This window comes from Arvicola amphibius, chromosome 2 (genome assembly GCF_903992535.2).
Source record: "Arvicola amphibius chromosome 2, mArvAmp1.2, whole genome shotgun sequence".
NCBI lineage: Eukaryota > Metazoa > Chordata > Mammalia > Rodentia > Cricetidae > Arvicola > Arvicola amphibius.
This window is the reverse complement of record NC_052048.2, coordinates 76,557,535-76,573,463: the sequence shown is the minus strand read 5'-3', so window position 1 is coordinate 76,573,463 and position 15,929 is coordinate 76,557,535. Positions and strand designations below refer to the sequence as shown.

The 15,929-nt window shown below is 40.8% G+C and overlaps 1 protein-coding gene across 2 annotated transcripts in view; it reads right to left on the bottom strand.

Moving 5' to 3' along the window:
• Smyd1 (SET and MYND domain containing 1) overlaps positions 1 to 15,929 on the bottom strand; it is a 52,290-nt gene that overhangs the window by 15,150 nt on the left and 21,211 nt on the right. The window contains exons 3-5 of one of the 2 annotated variants that reach the window (XM_038320108.1): positions 14,907 to 15,120; positions 12,960 to 13,090; positions 11,086 to 11,124 (exon numbers count right to left, since the gene is read on the bottom strand). In XM_038320108.1, coding sequence (XP_038176036.1) covers positions 11,086 to 11,124; positions 12,960 to 13,090; positions 14,907 to 15,120 — 384 coding nt within the window. The remainder of the gene's footprint in view (positions 1 to 11,085; positions 11,125 to 12,959; positions 13,091 to 14,906; positions 15,121 to 15,929) is intronic. The other variant, XM_038320109.1, reaches the window with a different exon arrangement.

Genomic DNA, 15,929 nt, shown 5'->3' with positions numbered 1-15,929 from the left:
ACCCTGAGCTGCAAACCCCTTCCATCTCCAATACCCTACAGTTCTATAGTGGAGTTAACCTAACTGCAAGCCAACAACACATCCAAGTGCTTCTTGCAGACATTAGGAACACAGGCAGAGTCAAGGAGGCTTAGAACCAGGGAGATCCTGAGAGTTGATTTGTTGTTGTTTCTGTTATTATCTTTTGTTTTGAAACAAGGTCTTATGTAGCCCAGGCTGTCTCAAGCTCATTTTGAACCCAAGGATGACTTGGTACTCCTGATTCTGCTGCCTTATTACCCAAGTGCTCAATTACCTGCTTTTGACCTTCACACTACAGATTTGGAACCCCAGACCTGGACACAGTGAGAGCTGCCCAAAGTCACAAGTAGTACAGATAAACCAACCACACCTGCTTCTCACACCAAAGCCCAAACTTTGGAATACAAAATTCTGTTTAAATCCAGAGACTGCTTGAAGGATTTTTAAACCCAGCCCAAGCAAAAGACCTATGTGATCATCATTTTTTTAAAAAGGAGGCAGAGGCAGGCAGATCTCTGAGTTCGAGGCCAACCTGGTCTACAAGAGCTAATTCCAGGACAGGCTCTAGAAACTAAAGGGAAACCCTGTCTCGAAAAACAAACAAACAAACAAACAAATAAATAAATATAAAAAAGGTCCAGGGGACATAGAATTTGAGATAACTAAATTTGTGTTTCCAGGCCATGGTCACCAAAAATAGCTCCAGAATAAGCTATTTCTTATTCCTTTTAAGAGGAGAGCTGTGGTTTTTATTGAATTAATAATTATGGTGCCACAACATGAGATTCTGAGAATGATCCACTTTTTACCAGAGGAATCACCTGAATAGAAGCCAGGTACAAGCATGGATCCATTGGATCCAAACCATCTGCTGTTGCTTCTGATGAACCAACCTGCATCCAACTTAGGCTTAAAAGCCATAGTATAGTAAAAACAAACTAGGTTCATTGCTACTTATGATTAAATCTGTTTCTCAAAGATTGGGGCTAGCTTCACCAGTACCCCTAACTACAAATGGTTCTGCACTGCCTGTTCCAGGAAACAGCAACCATGGCTTTGTTTCAAATATTTACTTATTTATTATATATACAGTCCTGCCTGTATGTATGCCTACAGGTCAGAAGTAGGCACCAGATCTCATTATAGATGGTTGTGAGTCACCATGTGGTTGCTGAGAATTGAACACAGGACCTCTGGAAGAGCAGTCAGTGCTCTCAACCTCTGAGCCATCTCTCCAGCTCCATGTCTTTGTTTCAAACAGTTGTAATGACCATCTTGTAACCCTATCTTTGTTTCAAAAGGTTGTTATAACTATCTATAGTCATGACTACCTTACTCTGATTACCTTGTCACAACCTCCTTACAATCCTGTCTTTGTTTTAAAAGGTTGTTAGGATCAACTTACTATGCTTTCATTCTGCTCCTGTAACGCTGCATGTTTTCTCCCACTTGGAAATCCCCTACCCCTGAGTATAAACAAGCCTTGTCTTTCTCACATCCAATACTGGTCTCTCAAATCCTGTCTTAGGGGAGGCAGACAGCCTGTGTACACAAATATAAAAGCTTGTTTTAACGAATTGCTTGCTAAAATTAATTTGGTCATGGTGGTTTGGGTCAGTGGTCTTTATTCTCAAAGCTCTAGGATTACCAACTTTGTCAGATCAATTGTTAGTGAGTTCTTAGATGGATGTGGGGGCGGGGTGGATTCTGGACCTCACTTGATTTGGTAAGCGGTCCATTTTGTTTACTTTGACCTGGTTAGCAAGGATTCTACTTTGTTTTTGTTTGTTTGTTTGCTTGCTTTGTTTTGTTTTTTTGTTTTTTTTTGAGACAGGGTTTCTGTATGTAGCTTTGGAGCCTGTCTTGGCACTCACTTTGTAGACCAGGCTGGCCTCAAACTCATAGAGATCCACGCACCTCCAAAGTGTTGGGATTAAAGGTGTGTGTCACCACCACCAGACTAAGGATTCTACTTTGAAAGGCCAGTTTTTGGTCTGCTTTCTAAGTATTTGATTAAAGTATCTAGTTTGTTTGCTTTCTTTGAAAGTCTAAGCGTTTGGTTTTGTCTGTTTGCTTGTTTGCTTTTGGATCTCTGCAGCATTTTGGATGCTGACTCTTTCACTGGTTTTCAGTATTTTGTTCCCTTTTGGAATCTCAAAGGCATTCTGGGTTTTGTTTTGTTAGACTTGCTTTCATTGGCTTTGAAATATTTTTATTTATTATTTTTCTGCCTTTGTCTCCCGACACTCTCAAATTTACAGTTCTGAGTTTCTTTGCTGTTTCTCCTGTGACCTTACCAAGACTTTAGCTTAGGAATTTTATGAACACTCACTGATAAAGATGCCACAGACAAGAGGTATTTGTTCCCTCCCCCCAAACTGGTGATATCAGGGGCATTGCCCCAGGGTGCACAAAAACCTATGAGTGCCCCTTCCTGAGTTGAAGGACCCAGGAACTGTCTTGGCTTGCTTAGGAAGACATATCATGAAGGGTTGGCCACCCAGTTTTGAGCCCCTCACATTTCTGAAAACATGTGGTATCCTGAGATCTCCTCAGGGTAAGTACTGAGGAGGTCAATTTCAAAAACAGCAAGACTGACCCAAAACATATATTCTCTACCTAGCATAGACAGGCAATTTTTTTAGGAGAAAAACAACCCGTGTGCGTGTGTGTGTGTGTGTGTGTGTGTGTGTGTGTGTGTGTGTGTAAAACAAGATTTCCAAAAAGGAGGAAATGTTCACTACCAGGTACTATAGTTTTATATGTGTTCGTTACTAACTTGCAACTATTTGGAAAATGGGGAGCGCTGAAGGTAACCTACACACTTGTATCTTAGTCACTGTTCTACTGCTGTGAAGAGGTCCATGACTAGGGCAACATATAAAGTAGACATTTAGTTGGGCGCTTGCTTAGAGTTTTAGAATCTTAGTCCACAACCATCATGGCAGAGCTCATGGTGGCAGGCAGGCATGGTGGCTGGAGCAGTAGCTAAGAACTCACATCTGATCCACAAATTGCAGGCAAAGAGAGACAAAACTGGGCCTGGAATGGGCTTTTGAAGCCTCAAAGCCTACCCCCAATGCCACACTTCCTCAAACAAGGTCACACCTCTTAATCCTTTTCAAGCAGTTCTGCGAACTGGGACCCAAACATTCTATTATGTGGCTAGTGGGGGCCACTCTCATTCAAACAACATTGAAACACTAATTTACTACGTCTAAAATGATTTATTTTGCATCCTTGACGAAGTCCTAGGCAATGAAGTTTTAAAAAAATCAGTTACCCTGCTTTAACTAACACAAAATATTTGTCAAAAAATAACATTGGTAATTCGTAATAAAAAAGGCCTTCAAAAACGCCACATGTGAGTTAAAATAGACGCTAAAATTAAACATTGTTTTAGATTTATATCAAACAAAGGGTCTATTCTAGAGTAGGTGTCTCCTCTCCTCTTTCTCTTCTGGCCTTCCTGTCTCCTGCCTGTCCTATACTTTTCCCCGAGCAGCTTTTTCCTTTTAATTCTCATGTTCACTATTAAGTGTCTTTACTATACAAACCAGTCCTAACATTCCTGTTAGCCTTAAAGACAAAAATCAGTTCACCCTTGGTCACTGTCCCCCTATAGCTGAAGGGAAGTCCGGGGGCGGCAAATGATCACCTGAAGCTCTGTCTGGTCTCCTTAGCATCATTCCTGGGACCAAGCATCCTGGTTGACTCTCCCTGTCTGTTAAACACACGGTTCTGTTGGTTCTAACAAGAAACCCCCTGAATGTTCGCACTCACCACTGCTCTGCTCCTGGGTCAGGTGCAGTGGACCACATGGGCTTTTCTGGGGAACCTCTTCATACAGCCTGATTCCCCCCTGGGAGCAGGGCTGGCAGATAGAAGATGGTCCAGAGGCACTCATATCTCTCAGTCTGACTGTCAGACTGCTGGAAGGAGTGGACCTGAAGGGATGAGAGTTTCTCTGGGGAGAGAGCAGGGCCACAAAGGGAACTTGGTCTCTCTGAAAGAGATTTCACACAGTTCTAATAACATACAGGATGAGACTAAAAACCAGATGACCAGGGCAGAGCCGCACCTTTTCCAGGACTGCTCAGATGCGTGTATTCCTGTCCCTCTCGTTAAACTTTGATCTTCACGACCTTAAAGATGGACTCGAGGCATTTGTGGGATCTCTTTGTTCTCCTTTCCCCAATTTCCCAATGGGACCTAAATGAAATAAATCCTTTTCCACTTTCCACTATTGTCTCTTTTAATTGGTGTCTAGTAGAAGGGTGGCCAGACCTGACTGGACACAAGCTATGACCTCCAAGTCACCTGCTAGAAAGCAGTCTGGGACACAATAAAAACAAAACAAAAACACTAGTCCCTCAGATTTTTAAAAGATGGAGAGAGAACCTTAAGACTACATGACTTGATCTTTTGTGTTACTAAGTCTTTCTCACATCGTTGAGGAAATAAACATTTTTTCTAAATTGGGAGCATCTGCTGTCACATAATTGTGCCGTGAATCTATCTATGATAATTATTTTTGTATATTTTTTGTTGTCCTCATGTGATATTTGTGTCAAAAATTTTTTTAGCAAATTGTGAACACTTCACGTCTCTTTTTGAATTCATGATTGTTATATGCTAAAATTTTTTGGCATGCCCAATTAAAGCTCAAGTACCTATTAAATTGAAATATTATGATCATATATTAAGGCCTCATAAATATATACTATTTATAAATATGAGTACTCTAAACATCTTACAATCTATTAAAATTATATTTTTAGGAATATTAAATGTTTCATAAACCTTTATTGATATGTACATAGATTTTTTATAAGGATTTCCCTCCAAAATAGATTCCAAATCTATATACCTAAAATATACATACATTTTTATCCCACTCATATAATTTGTAACATAAAGTTCATATGATTTCTTCAAAATATTTTAAAAGAATTGTTAAATGTAAGCTTTTATTACAGTTGGACTATATATAAATTACTAAGCATATGTTTACTAAAGATTTCTATGCTGCTTCCTTTTCATAATGAGAGTTATAGAAAATATAATCCCAACAAGCAGTAATGTTGAAAATCTTGGTTTATTAAAATATATCTTGTGTATGGTTACTTATATAGTCTATCTGTCTGTACACGGCTATGACTGCTTTATTTTTACATAATGTACTTACTGCCACGCTGGCTTATAAGTACATGAGCAGATAAACTAACGTTGTTAACTTGGCTGAGGTTCATTTTGGCTCATAGTCAAAATAAATCTTAAGAAACAGAATAATGATAAAAGACAAAATGTGTATTTAATCAAAATGACCACATAGGTAAAAGAAACAGAGATGGCAAATGGCCCTAAATCTTTCTTTGGGACAATTAGCATGAGTTTTTAATCTTAAAAAAAATTTAAATCTGGGCATGAGAGATGACTCAGTAGTGAAAGAGTACTGGTTGCTTTTCCAGAGAACCTGGATTCAACGCCCGGCACCCACATGGCTGGTCAAGACTGTCTGTAACCCCAGTCCTAGGATCTGGTGCCCTCATCCATACTCCGTGGGCACTGTCTGCACATGGTGCATAGACACACATGCAGGCAAAACATCCATATACATAAAAATAATAAATAAATAAAAATTTTAAATCTGCTTTTTAGACCATAATCAAACAAATAAAACCATACTAATCTGTTCAAGATGTTATCTCTTTGATCCGAATCGCAATTTAGGTTCTGCTTCATGGTTCCTACTGCTCAAATATATAAATTAACTTAGAATATGCTTTTTTTTCCTAGTAAACAATTGACTTTCCTTGAGATATTAAACTCTTTATTCCAAAGATTAAGAGAACAACTTATGTCTATGCTTTTAGATATTTTTTCTATGTGTGTCTGTATTTACATGTATGTATGAATACAACCATTTTAAGGATTTGAAAGATATTTTTGACCGTCACTGACTCTAAAAACAAATGCATAATCAAGCAAGTTTTTCAAGATCCTTATTTTAGCGAGGTCTCTGAAAGGAAAAAAATCCTTAAAATATTTTTATTTAAAAACCTACTTTAGGGCAAGAGAGGTGGCTCAAAGGTTAAGAGCACTCACTGACTAATCTTCCAGAGGTCCTGAGTTCAATTCCCAGCAATCACATCGTGGCTCACAACCATCTGTAGTGAGATCTGGTGCCATCTTCTGGCAGGAATGCATGCAGAAGAACACTGTATACATAATAAATAAATCTTTAAAAAAAAAACACTACTTTATGATTTATCCAGACCTCCAAGAGTTTACAGACAACCTTAGTGTATTACATCATAACAACATGTTTAATAAATTACTCATCTCTGTTTTTTAGTTTAAAAAATAATAATGAAGTTATAAATGCCAAGCTTTTCCCTGGTCTAGGTGCCATATCATACTTCCAGTGCCTCATAAACGCTAATGAAAAGTAAATACTTGTTCTAACAAAAACATTTCAAGCTGCATGTTATAAGAACTTGATTTTTAACAAGTAATTAATTTAAATTTGGTTTAGAAAACAGTCAATGTACTTTCCCTGTGCTTGTAACTTTTGGATATCTAAGATTTCATGTTTTCCGTATTTTAGATGCAGCCTTCTGAGCTTTCATTTAAAATTACCTCACGAAAACTGTTTCCTAGATTCTGTAATAATAGTAATGTTAAGATTAAAGCATGCTGTAGAAGGTAGTTTTTAAAATATTGTTGTGACTTAGTTAGAAACAGTGTGAAGCTTATAAAAGTTTTAAGATTAATTCAATTCCCTGAGATAAAATTAATGCCTGATTGTCTATATCAAGGACTTTTTTGTCCTTGATAGCCTTTTACTACACAGCTATTTAAAATCTGTGATTTAATTTGCTCTCCCACTCGACAAAAACCTTTGTTTTTGAATAGTCAGTCATTGCTCTATATAGACGTAAAAGTGATGATGAAATTTGTACCGATGGACAAATGTTTAAATCTGTTCATAAAATTGCAAGAGCCAGGCAGTCCAAGGCTTTCTCAGAGGCCCTGGAGAAAGGACAAGGAATCTAGTTTGTGTCCTTGCCGAGGGCAGGCTTAGCAAGGTACAGTCTGGGGCTGGGCCAGAGCCTCAAAGAAGTTAGAGTTCCTATTCCTGGGAAGTTGGCTTTTCTCTCTGAAGAGACTGGAGCTATCCGTTTCAAGGCCACTGTGTGCTGGGTCCACAATGCCCTGGAGATAACCTGCGATCCCTTGCGCAACTCTGCTTGATCGACTTCCTGCTGACTTTGCCCCATTGTATGATGGCTTCCTGCTGACTCTGTCCTATTTTTCTCCCACAAATTGTTTATAAAATTCTACACTTCTTAATAAGCTTGCTTGGCGTAAGACATAGCTTATGCAAGATCACTTGACCTGAGCTTTTCTATCTTTCTTATCTTCTCATCATCTGGTCCTCCCCATCAGGACCCTGCCACTGAGGATCCGGGTCAATCAAATTTGATCTAGTAGATAAACAAATAATGCATAATATTATAAAAAAATAACTTTTGTAATATATGGAAGAATAAATTTTAAAAATTTAAATTTAACTTTAATAATTAAAAATCAAAATTAGTTACAAAATCTTCCAAAAAACAAAAACCCAGATGAGTCTATCAGCTGAAAGAAAAAGGACATGGCATCAAAGGCTCCATTCTGATTAAAATACCAGGACTATGTCCAGGAGACAAGACACTTTCCCACATCATCTGAGAAGCGCTGCATGGTGTTCATCTCCAATCCCATTGACAAGCACGAATGCCAAGGTACTAAACATTTCTCTCACTTTTTATGTTTCTTACATATTTTTGTAATTAGTTTTTAAAAATTGTTTATGGCATCCAGGCAGTGGTGGCGCCATGCCTTTAATCCAAGCACTTGGGAGGCAGAGGTAGGTGGATCTCTGTGAGTTCAAGACCAGCCTGGTCTACAAGAACTAGTTCCAGGACAGGCTCCAAAGCTACAGAGAAACCCTGTCTCGAAAAAAAAAAATGTTCATGGCATCCATTATTCTACCTGATATATTTCTAAATGATAAAATGTTACTAATCTTGGTTTTAGAGAAGTTAAAATATTATGTTCTTTCATTGACCATGCTTTCCCATGTGACTATTTGCTTACTCTAAACCCTACCTTTTTCAAAATCAATGTTTAGAAATTCAAGTTTTCATTGTTTTTTATAAATACATAAATATATATTCTCATTGTTAAGTATAAATTGGACAAAATGAAGCATCTAGTTTTTTAATTAATCTTTTGCCTCATTTATTCTAGCTAGAGATATCCAAAGATTTGAGTTGATTCTTCTTACCCGGATTAGACAAACGACATTGGTCTCTAGTAACAACACCCACGATGGTTTGCACCTTCAGTACTGATGTTTAGTGATTTAATTTGTATCGAAAATGTCCTACAGTACAATTATCCATGATTAAAAATTAATTAAACAATATTTACTTTTTATTAATAAAAGGGGAGATAATCCTACAGTGACTCATTCTAAAGTCCCATTTCAAACCATTTAAATATAAGTAAGACAGTTCATGGGGTACAAATAACTGTAACTGCAGGGGGAACTATATTGTCAATCTCATTTAAATATATAAATTTTAGTTGTTTTAGAAATGTTTGTTTTATATGTTCACCACATTAAACCAAACTGTGTTCTTGATTACTTTTAGATATTGTCAACCTATGTCACATGCAAATGTTACGTCAGACACAGAGAATGCAAAAAAAAAAAAAAATCAGATCCAGATCACATTGGGCAATGGCTTTGAAACAATCTAGGACATCCTTTCTTAATGGCCTTTGCCAGCTATTCCTCTCTCCTGACAACTCTGTCCCACCTCTACTCAGCCCCATTTACATCAGATCCTAGAAATGAGCCTCCCTGGGTACTAGGGACCTTATAATATTTAATAAGCAATATGTGGCCCCCACATGTACGAAATGTGGTGCTTGGCCAGAGGGCAACTGTGATGAAGCCTCCTGAAATGAAGCTGTGCCTGCAGGACTGATCTGCTGCTTAGAATTTCAAGATTGTGGAGCAGCTGGGATGTTGCTGGTCCAGAGGCTAATTACCTCATCTAGGCTAGTTCTAGCTCTCCAAAGCAGCCATGCCTTGCCTACATCTGAGTCAGAACTAACATAACATCCTATAACGTATAGATAGAAACTTTCTAGAATTTATTAGCTGGTGTAGGGGGACCTTCTTTTTATGTATTGCTTTCATTGGGTAATCAATAAAGAAACTGCTTGGCCTGATAGGGCAGAACTTAGGTAGGTGGAGTAGACAGAACTGAATGCTGGGAAAAGGGCAGACAGTGAGAGCCGCCATGGAGCTGCCAGAGACAGACATGTCGAATCTTTCCCAGTAGGCCACTGCCACATGATAATATACAGATTAACAGAAATGGGTTAGATCAAGATGTAAGAATGAGCCAATAAGAGGTTAGAACTAATGGGCCAGGCAGTGTTTAAATGAATACAGTTTCTGAATGATTATTTTGGGGGATAAGCTAGCTGGGTGGGGTGAACAGGGAGGCCCCACTCTCCCTGTAACAATTAACTGAGCAGACTATTAGCTTCTATAAACCCAAAAGCCAAGAATGTCACTAGATAGCATCTTGGACATATAGAAAAGCTTCCCAGATCTTACCATGCCTGCCTCTCTGCTGTACCTACCAATGTATTTTAAACTTGCCTTGGCCTGTGTCTTTCTTTGTTCTGTGAAACTATATAAAAAGAAAACAAACTCTTCATGAAACTTCTACCATGTTAGAACATGGAATTTAGGGTAACCTAAATGGTCACTCAAAATCATTCCAGAATAAACTATCTCTTTTTTTTTTTTTTTTTACATGCTAGATGACTCCATTTGCATATTATTCTCAAAGGAATGAAATTATAAAGACATAAAAATTAGAGGTTGACATATTTTAGGCAGAGAAAGAGAACTTGGCAGAGACATATAGTCATAGTAAACATTCAATGAAGGGTATTTCCAGTGCTATACCATTCTCGCAGTAATTGTGGTGATGGGTACATGAATGTAGGTACACAAGAAATTTCTGCATAAGTAAATAAATACAATAACATGAACAAGCATGGAGAATGTCAAAAAGGAGTAGTAAATTGTATTAATGGCGTCCTAGTTGTTATACTGAAACTTAATTTTACCTTTGGAAAATCTCTAGGTAATGATTTTTCAGGTTGTTTCTTAAATTTTATATGAGTTAAAATATTTTAAAATAAAATGTCTAAAAAGCTATATAATGTTGAACTACAAAACTTTAAAGGATATTACTGTTTAAAATATTAAACCCTTGTCTGCAAACAGCACTGAGAGAAAACAGAATTAACAACCATGTAGAGCTTCCTCTCTAGACAATTCTCACTGACTTTTTCTGCTCTTTTCAAGTCCAGCAGGTTCTTTTATTTGTTTGGAATAGTACCTGGTCAAGGTCTCTGGAAGATATAATTTATTTTTTTTTTCTCTTGTTTCCTTTTTTCCCCCAAGAGTTCAAAGTAAAATGTTACCTAGACCACATATTCATAGTTTTGATCAATAAAAAGTATACTATGAATACATAGTTACCAAAATATGACAGTTCTGGGTGCTATTGACTTGAATGAAAAGCTGAGACTACAGACAATTGCACAGTTTGTTGACTGGTTAGTAATAGCCATTCTTATTTCATGGTAAGCAGAGTTTAAGGAGAAAATAGAGTTTGGGGCTAAAATGATGAACTAGAAAGGTTCCAACTTTGAGTAAAAATGAAGTCAGGAGTGAAAGGCTGGGAATGGGGAAGAAAGCAAACAAAACAAAGGCAAGGCCAGTGGTAGGTGGGGTGCGGAGGACAGAGTGAATTCAAGTGCATGGAAAATTGCCATTCAGTGAAGCCAAGACACTGCAGTGTAGGGCATGACACATCATGACAACAGCCAAGGAGTTGGGAAGGGCTGGTGCCAGGAAGCCAGGCAAGTGAGGGAGATGGGTCAGAGAAACAGGGGTGTAGGAGAAGACTGACCCACCTCATCTGCGTGTGAAACATGGATTTCACTGCCTCATGACTGAAAGACAAAACAGACACTCAGAGGAAATCAATACCATCGACTGTTCCATGACAGTCAGAAGAGCGCACAGCATTCTGGGCTGATGAAATCAGCGTATTGACAATCACAATCAACTTCATCCCTCCCCTGGCAGGATGCTGCCTGGTACAGTGGAAAACACACTGGAATAGGGCTACAGGGGTTACAGAGGGATTCACTGCTGAACAACTGACTTCCTTTCCCATGTCCTCCGTGTTCCACTTAGAATCCAGTAATGAAGCAGCCACGAGATAACACTCTTGAGAATAAACTGCTTAAAAAATAGGGATGCTATTACTGTCCCACTGACAAACATAATGGATGAACATGGCCTTTTTGAATGACTCTCTTAGGAAGAGCTCTGAATTGCATGTGTAGAGCTTACATACTGTTGGGGTTGAAACTGGCCTGCTAATACCACATCCAAGGTTATTTCCAGTGTGGTAGACAGACAGGCAATGACTATAATGATCTTTCTTGCACAAAAGTCAACAAACCCAGGGAACACATGGCCATTCACAATTAGTAGATGCAAAGAAGCTACAGCAGACACCAGAGATGCCCTGAAGTAGGGGTTCTAGGTTCCTAGATCTTTACAAGTGACAAGAGGGGCCTTACAGAAGGGCCATCTTGAAGTTGTGCATGGCTAAGTATGATTCATTCTGCTAACCAGGCTAAACCTAAGCAACACACCCTCTAAGAAAGACTCCATGAGGTTTAGGTGACAGAGAAACATAACACTCTAGAAAATATTATTCTCAGAGTCCAGAATAAGCTTTCCTAATCTTTGTCATCTTCCTCAACAGCTTTAGATGCTATGGTCAGAAACAGGAAGAAAATAAAAAATCACAGTCCTGGCCATGTTCCCACTTCAACCTGATTCTCAACTGAGACCCAGAAATCACTGTCCCTGGCTTCAAGGAAGTTTTGGGGAGAAAGCTGCCAATTGGTAGCTCAGAGTTGGCTACGTTATAAGACACCATCTTTATGAGTAAAGGCAATGCATACTGCTCAGGCTTCATTCTCCAGATCTCCCCAGCCCAAGCTATGCACAATCAGGCCCTGGTTATTTATTGATCCCTCCTTTTGTGCCCAACTCCCAAGACCCAAGTGTCTGCCCACGTGTCTTTGATCTGTGCCTTCCTGGGGTCAAAGGGCTGGACTGTATCACCCAGGTTCCTTTGCTCTTTGGTTTCTGGGTGGAGCTGGCAAAGAGGAGGAGAACACGGTTGGAGTTATCCCATAACCCAGGCCCTGGCTAGGTTCTGTGCAGGTGTCATTGTATGGCACAGCTCAGGAAAGGAACTGTATCATGGCTCAGATGTTCACTTGCTGCAGCAAGAGCTTTCTCTGTCAGCCTGCTAAGTCTAGGAATGGTTTCATGCACTCAGCAGTGAACCCCTTGCCAGTCCTCCCTAAATCCTGCCCCCACACCAGTAAACTGTCCTTTCATTAAGCTCCGTTTGAGCAAACTATTTGAGTGTGTTTTCTAAGTTCTTGTGAGACCTTAGCTAGCATAGGATCCTTCTTTGATGGTTTGGCTCTAGGCAAATGATCCACAAGTTCAAGTTTTAGAACAGTAGCTAACGATTTGTCTAACACCTCTCAGCCTCAAAGATTCAGAACTGACCAGGTAGAATCCTTCGACACCCACCTCACTGCCTTCCTCTCCTCATAGCCTAGACTGAGACTCTGAGCTGCCGGACATTCTATATCCATGGCGGGTCAAGTTCAAAAGTTTGACTTTGGTTGAAGTCAAGCAGAAAACTGTGTCCCATCCCCATTGCGTAAGTTCAGATAAAGGGGACACTCACTTGCCATTGTTGAAGATGACAGTGCAGTTGGGCCAACAGTCATGGTTCACCAGGCCCAGGTTGGGGAAGATGCCCACGCCCACTGCCTGAAGGCCTCTCTGGTCGCTGAGAGTGAAACCATTGCAGTTGATCTACCCAAAGGACAGGAGAAGAGTCAGTCAACAGACACACATCCAGTACAGAAGAGTCAGTCAACAGACACGCATCCAGTACAGAAGAGTCAGTCAACAGACACGCATCCAGTACAGAAGAGTCAGTCAACAGACACACATCCAGTACAGAAGAGTCAGTCAACAGACACACATCCAGTACAGAAGAGTCAGTCAACAGACACACATCCAGTACAGAAGAGTCAGTCAACAGACACGCATCCAGTACAGAAGAGTCAGTCAACAGACACACATCCAGTACAGAAGAGTCAGTCAACAGACACACATCCAGTACAGAAGAGTCAGTCAACAGACACACATCCAGTACAGAAGAGTCAACAGACACACATCCAGTACAGAAGAGTCAGTCAACAGACACGCATCCAGTACAGAAGAGTCAGTCAACAGACACACATCCAGTACAGAAGAGTCAGTCAACAGACACACATCCAGTACAGAAGAGTCAGTCAACAGACACACATCCAGTACAGAAGAGTCAACAGACACACATCCAGTACAGAAGAGTCAGTCAACAGACACGCATCCAGTACAGAATAGTCAACAGACACGCATCCAGTACAGAAGAGTCAGTCAACAGACACGCATCCAGTACAGAAGAGTCAGTCAACAGACACGCATCCAGTACAGAAGAGTCAGTCAACAGACACGCATCCAGTACGGAATAGCACCCGAGCCGCTGAAAGACTTTGAAAACGGAGAACTTGCTGCTTAAACTAAATGACCCAAAAGTCATGGATCTGGGAAAGTGACAGGCAGGGATGGGGGAAGGAAGGGTAACCCAGATAGAAGGGAAGTAATAGGGGTGGGGCGAGAGTAATCAGAATATATTATATGCATGTATGAAATTGATGAATAATAAAATTGGTCAATTTTTTAGAGAAAACCCATTCTTATCCTGAAGATGCCTAGAATCTGCAAGCCTTTTCCTGTTTCCTGTATGATTTCAAATGATCCCAAAATGAGAGCCATGAGGCTCTATGACTTTGAACCTTCCAGTAGTTCTAGCCTAATAAAGCCACATATAGGAACGTTGGCTCCTTGATTCCATGTCTAGGTCTCAGGAGTCCTTTTCAATATCCATCCTGGTTTACCTCCCCATGCTCTGTGGGGTGGGTGTGTGTCCCAGGCAAAGAAGAACAAATACTCTGGACTAGGAGAGGTGGCACACACCTGTATCCCAGCATTCCGGAGGAGGATACAGGAGGCTTGAGAATTCAAGACCAACATGGGCTATATGGTAAGACACCACTTTGGATAAATAGACAGACGATGAGAGAGAGAGAGAGAGAGAGAGAGAGAGAGAGAGAGAGAGAGAGAGAGAGAGAGAGAGAGATAATATGGCGGATTAAAATGGCATCATTTTAAGTTTCTTTCCCTTCCAGACATTCGGCCTTCGTTCCTGAATCTGGCTGGACTGCTTCTGGAAGCTTCTTAGTTGTATAAGACTTGGTATCACTGTGGCCCCTCTAGTATAAAAAATCATACTAGAAGATTCTAGATTTATTTTAATGGGATCATTTAGAAGTCTGCCTCTGGGTTCAGAATCAGAAGGGCTGGTAGGCATTTCTGCTATACCTGGGGTGCAAGAGGGCAGACTTCATGTCTCTGACTGCCTGGTCTAGCAGCTATGGTCATGGAAACAGAAGCCACTGTCCAGGGCAGCTGGGGCTTCCTTTCATCTGAGCAACTCTATGTTCCCAATGGGGAAGAAGGGAAAGAGGGAGGAGACAGACACAGAGGACAGAGCAGGGGAGGCGGAGAGGATGCAAGGCCTTACCACGCCAAAGATGTGTGAGATATACTGCATGCTGAACTGCTGGCTCTGCGGGGGCCAGTACTGCAAGAACGTGTCCACGTCCACCCGAAGCTCCTTCTGCTCCTCTTCCCCAAAGTGCTCCACGTGGTTCTGCAAGTCATCCACTGACACCAGGCAGCCCTCTGTGAGCCCAGTGCCCTCTCTCTCCACCCGCCACATGATGCGGGCTGCCAGCCTGGGAAAAGAGGGGAGGACCGCGTTAGGGAGACCAAGACACACTCATCATCCGTTCGGTCATTTACTCACTCGTTCAACAAGCACCAGTGCCTAACACACGCAGGGCACAGAGTCAGGGGCACACTTCTATCAAGATGCTTCTTACACCACGTGAGATTTCAGTAAACAAGAGCATTTTTCGAGCAGTGCTAAGTGCTAGGCAGAAAACAAGGGTAGCTGGGGAGAGGAGGCTAAGGGCACCAGGTCAGTGTGGACCAAGAAATACATCTGACTGGGCTTGATAGACCATCTGGCCCTGGGACTAAAGTAAGAGCAGGCATGTTATTCTGTGGCCCACGGCAGACAGAGCAAGAAAGCTCAATGCCTGCAGCACAGAGAACAGGGAATGGAGACCAAAGGTAGTTACATAAACAGGCAGGAACCAAGTCACATGGGGTCTGGGACACTGAAACATGTAGCAGCCTGGGTCTTAAGCCTAAATCCTGAGACATGCAAGGTGAAATAGGCTAGGAGGGGACCCTAACGGCCTTTGAGTCTAACACAAGGGGGTGTACTTCACCCCAAGGGCTTCCTTGTTGACTATTAGGTGGTACATCCCCACAAAATGAATTCTGTGTTCCAGAGACCCTTGGTGTCACACTGTCACCTGCTGACTGGGGAGTGGTGGTCCAGGCAGACGTGCTCCTGCAAAGAGAGACTTCTCGTCTTGCCTGGCACAGTGCCAGCCCTATTTCTTTATGTTTGGGTTAGAATTATTCTTAGAAATGTGCCCTTCTAGGTTCTCCAGGTACCTAGGAATCAAAAGGT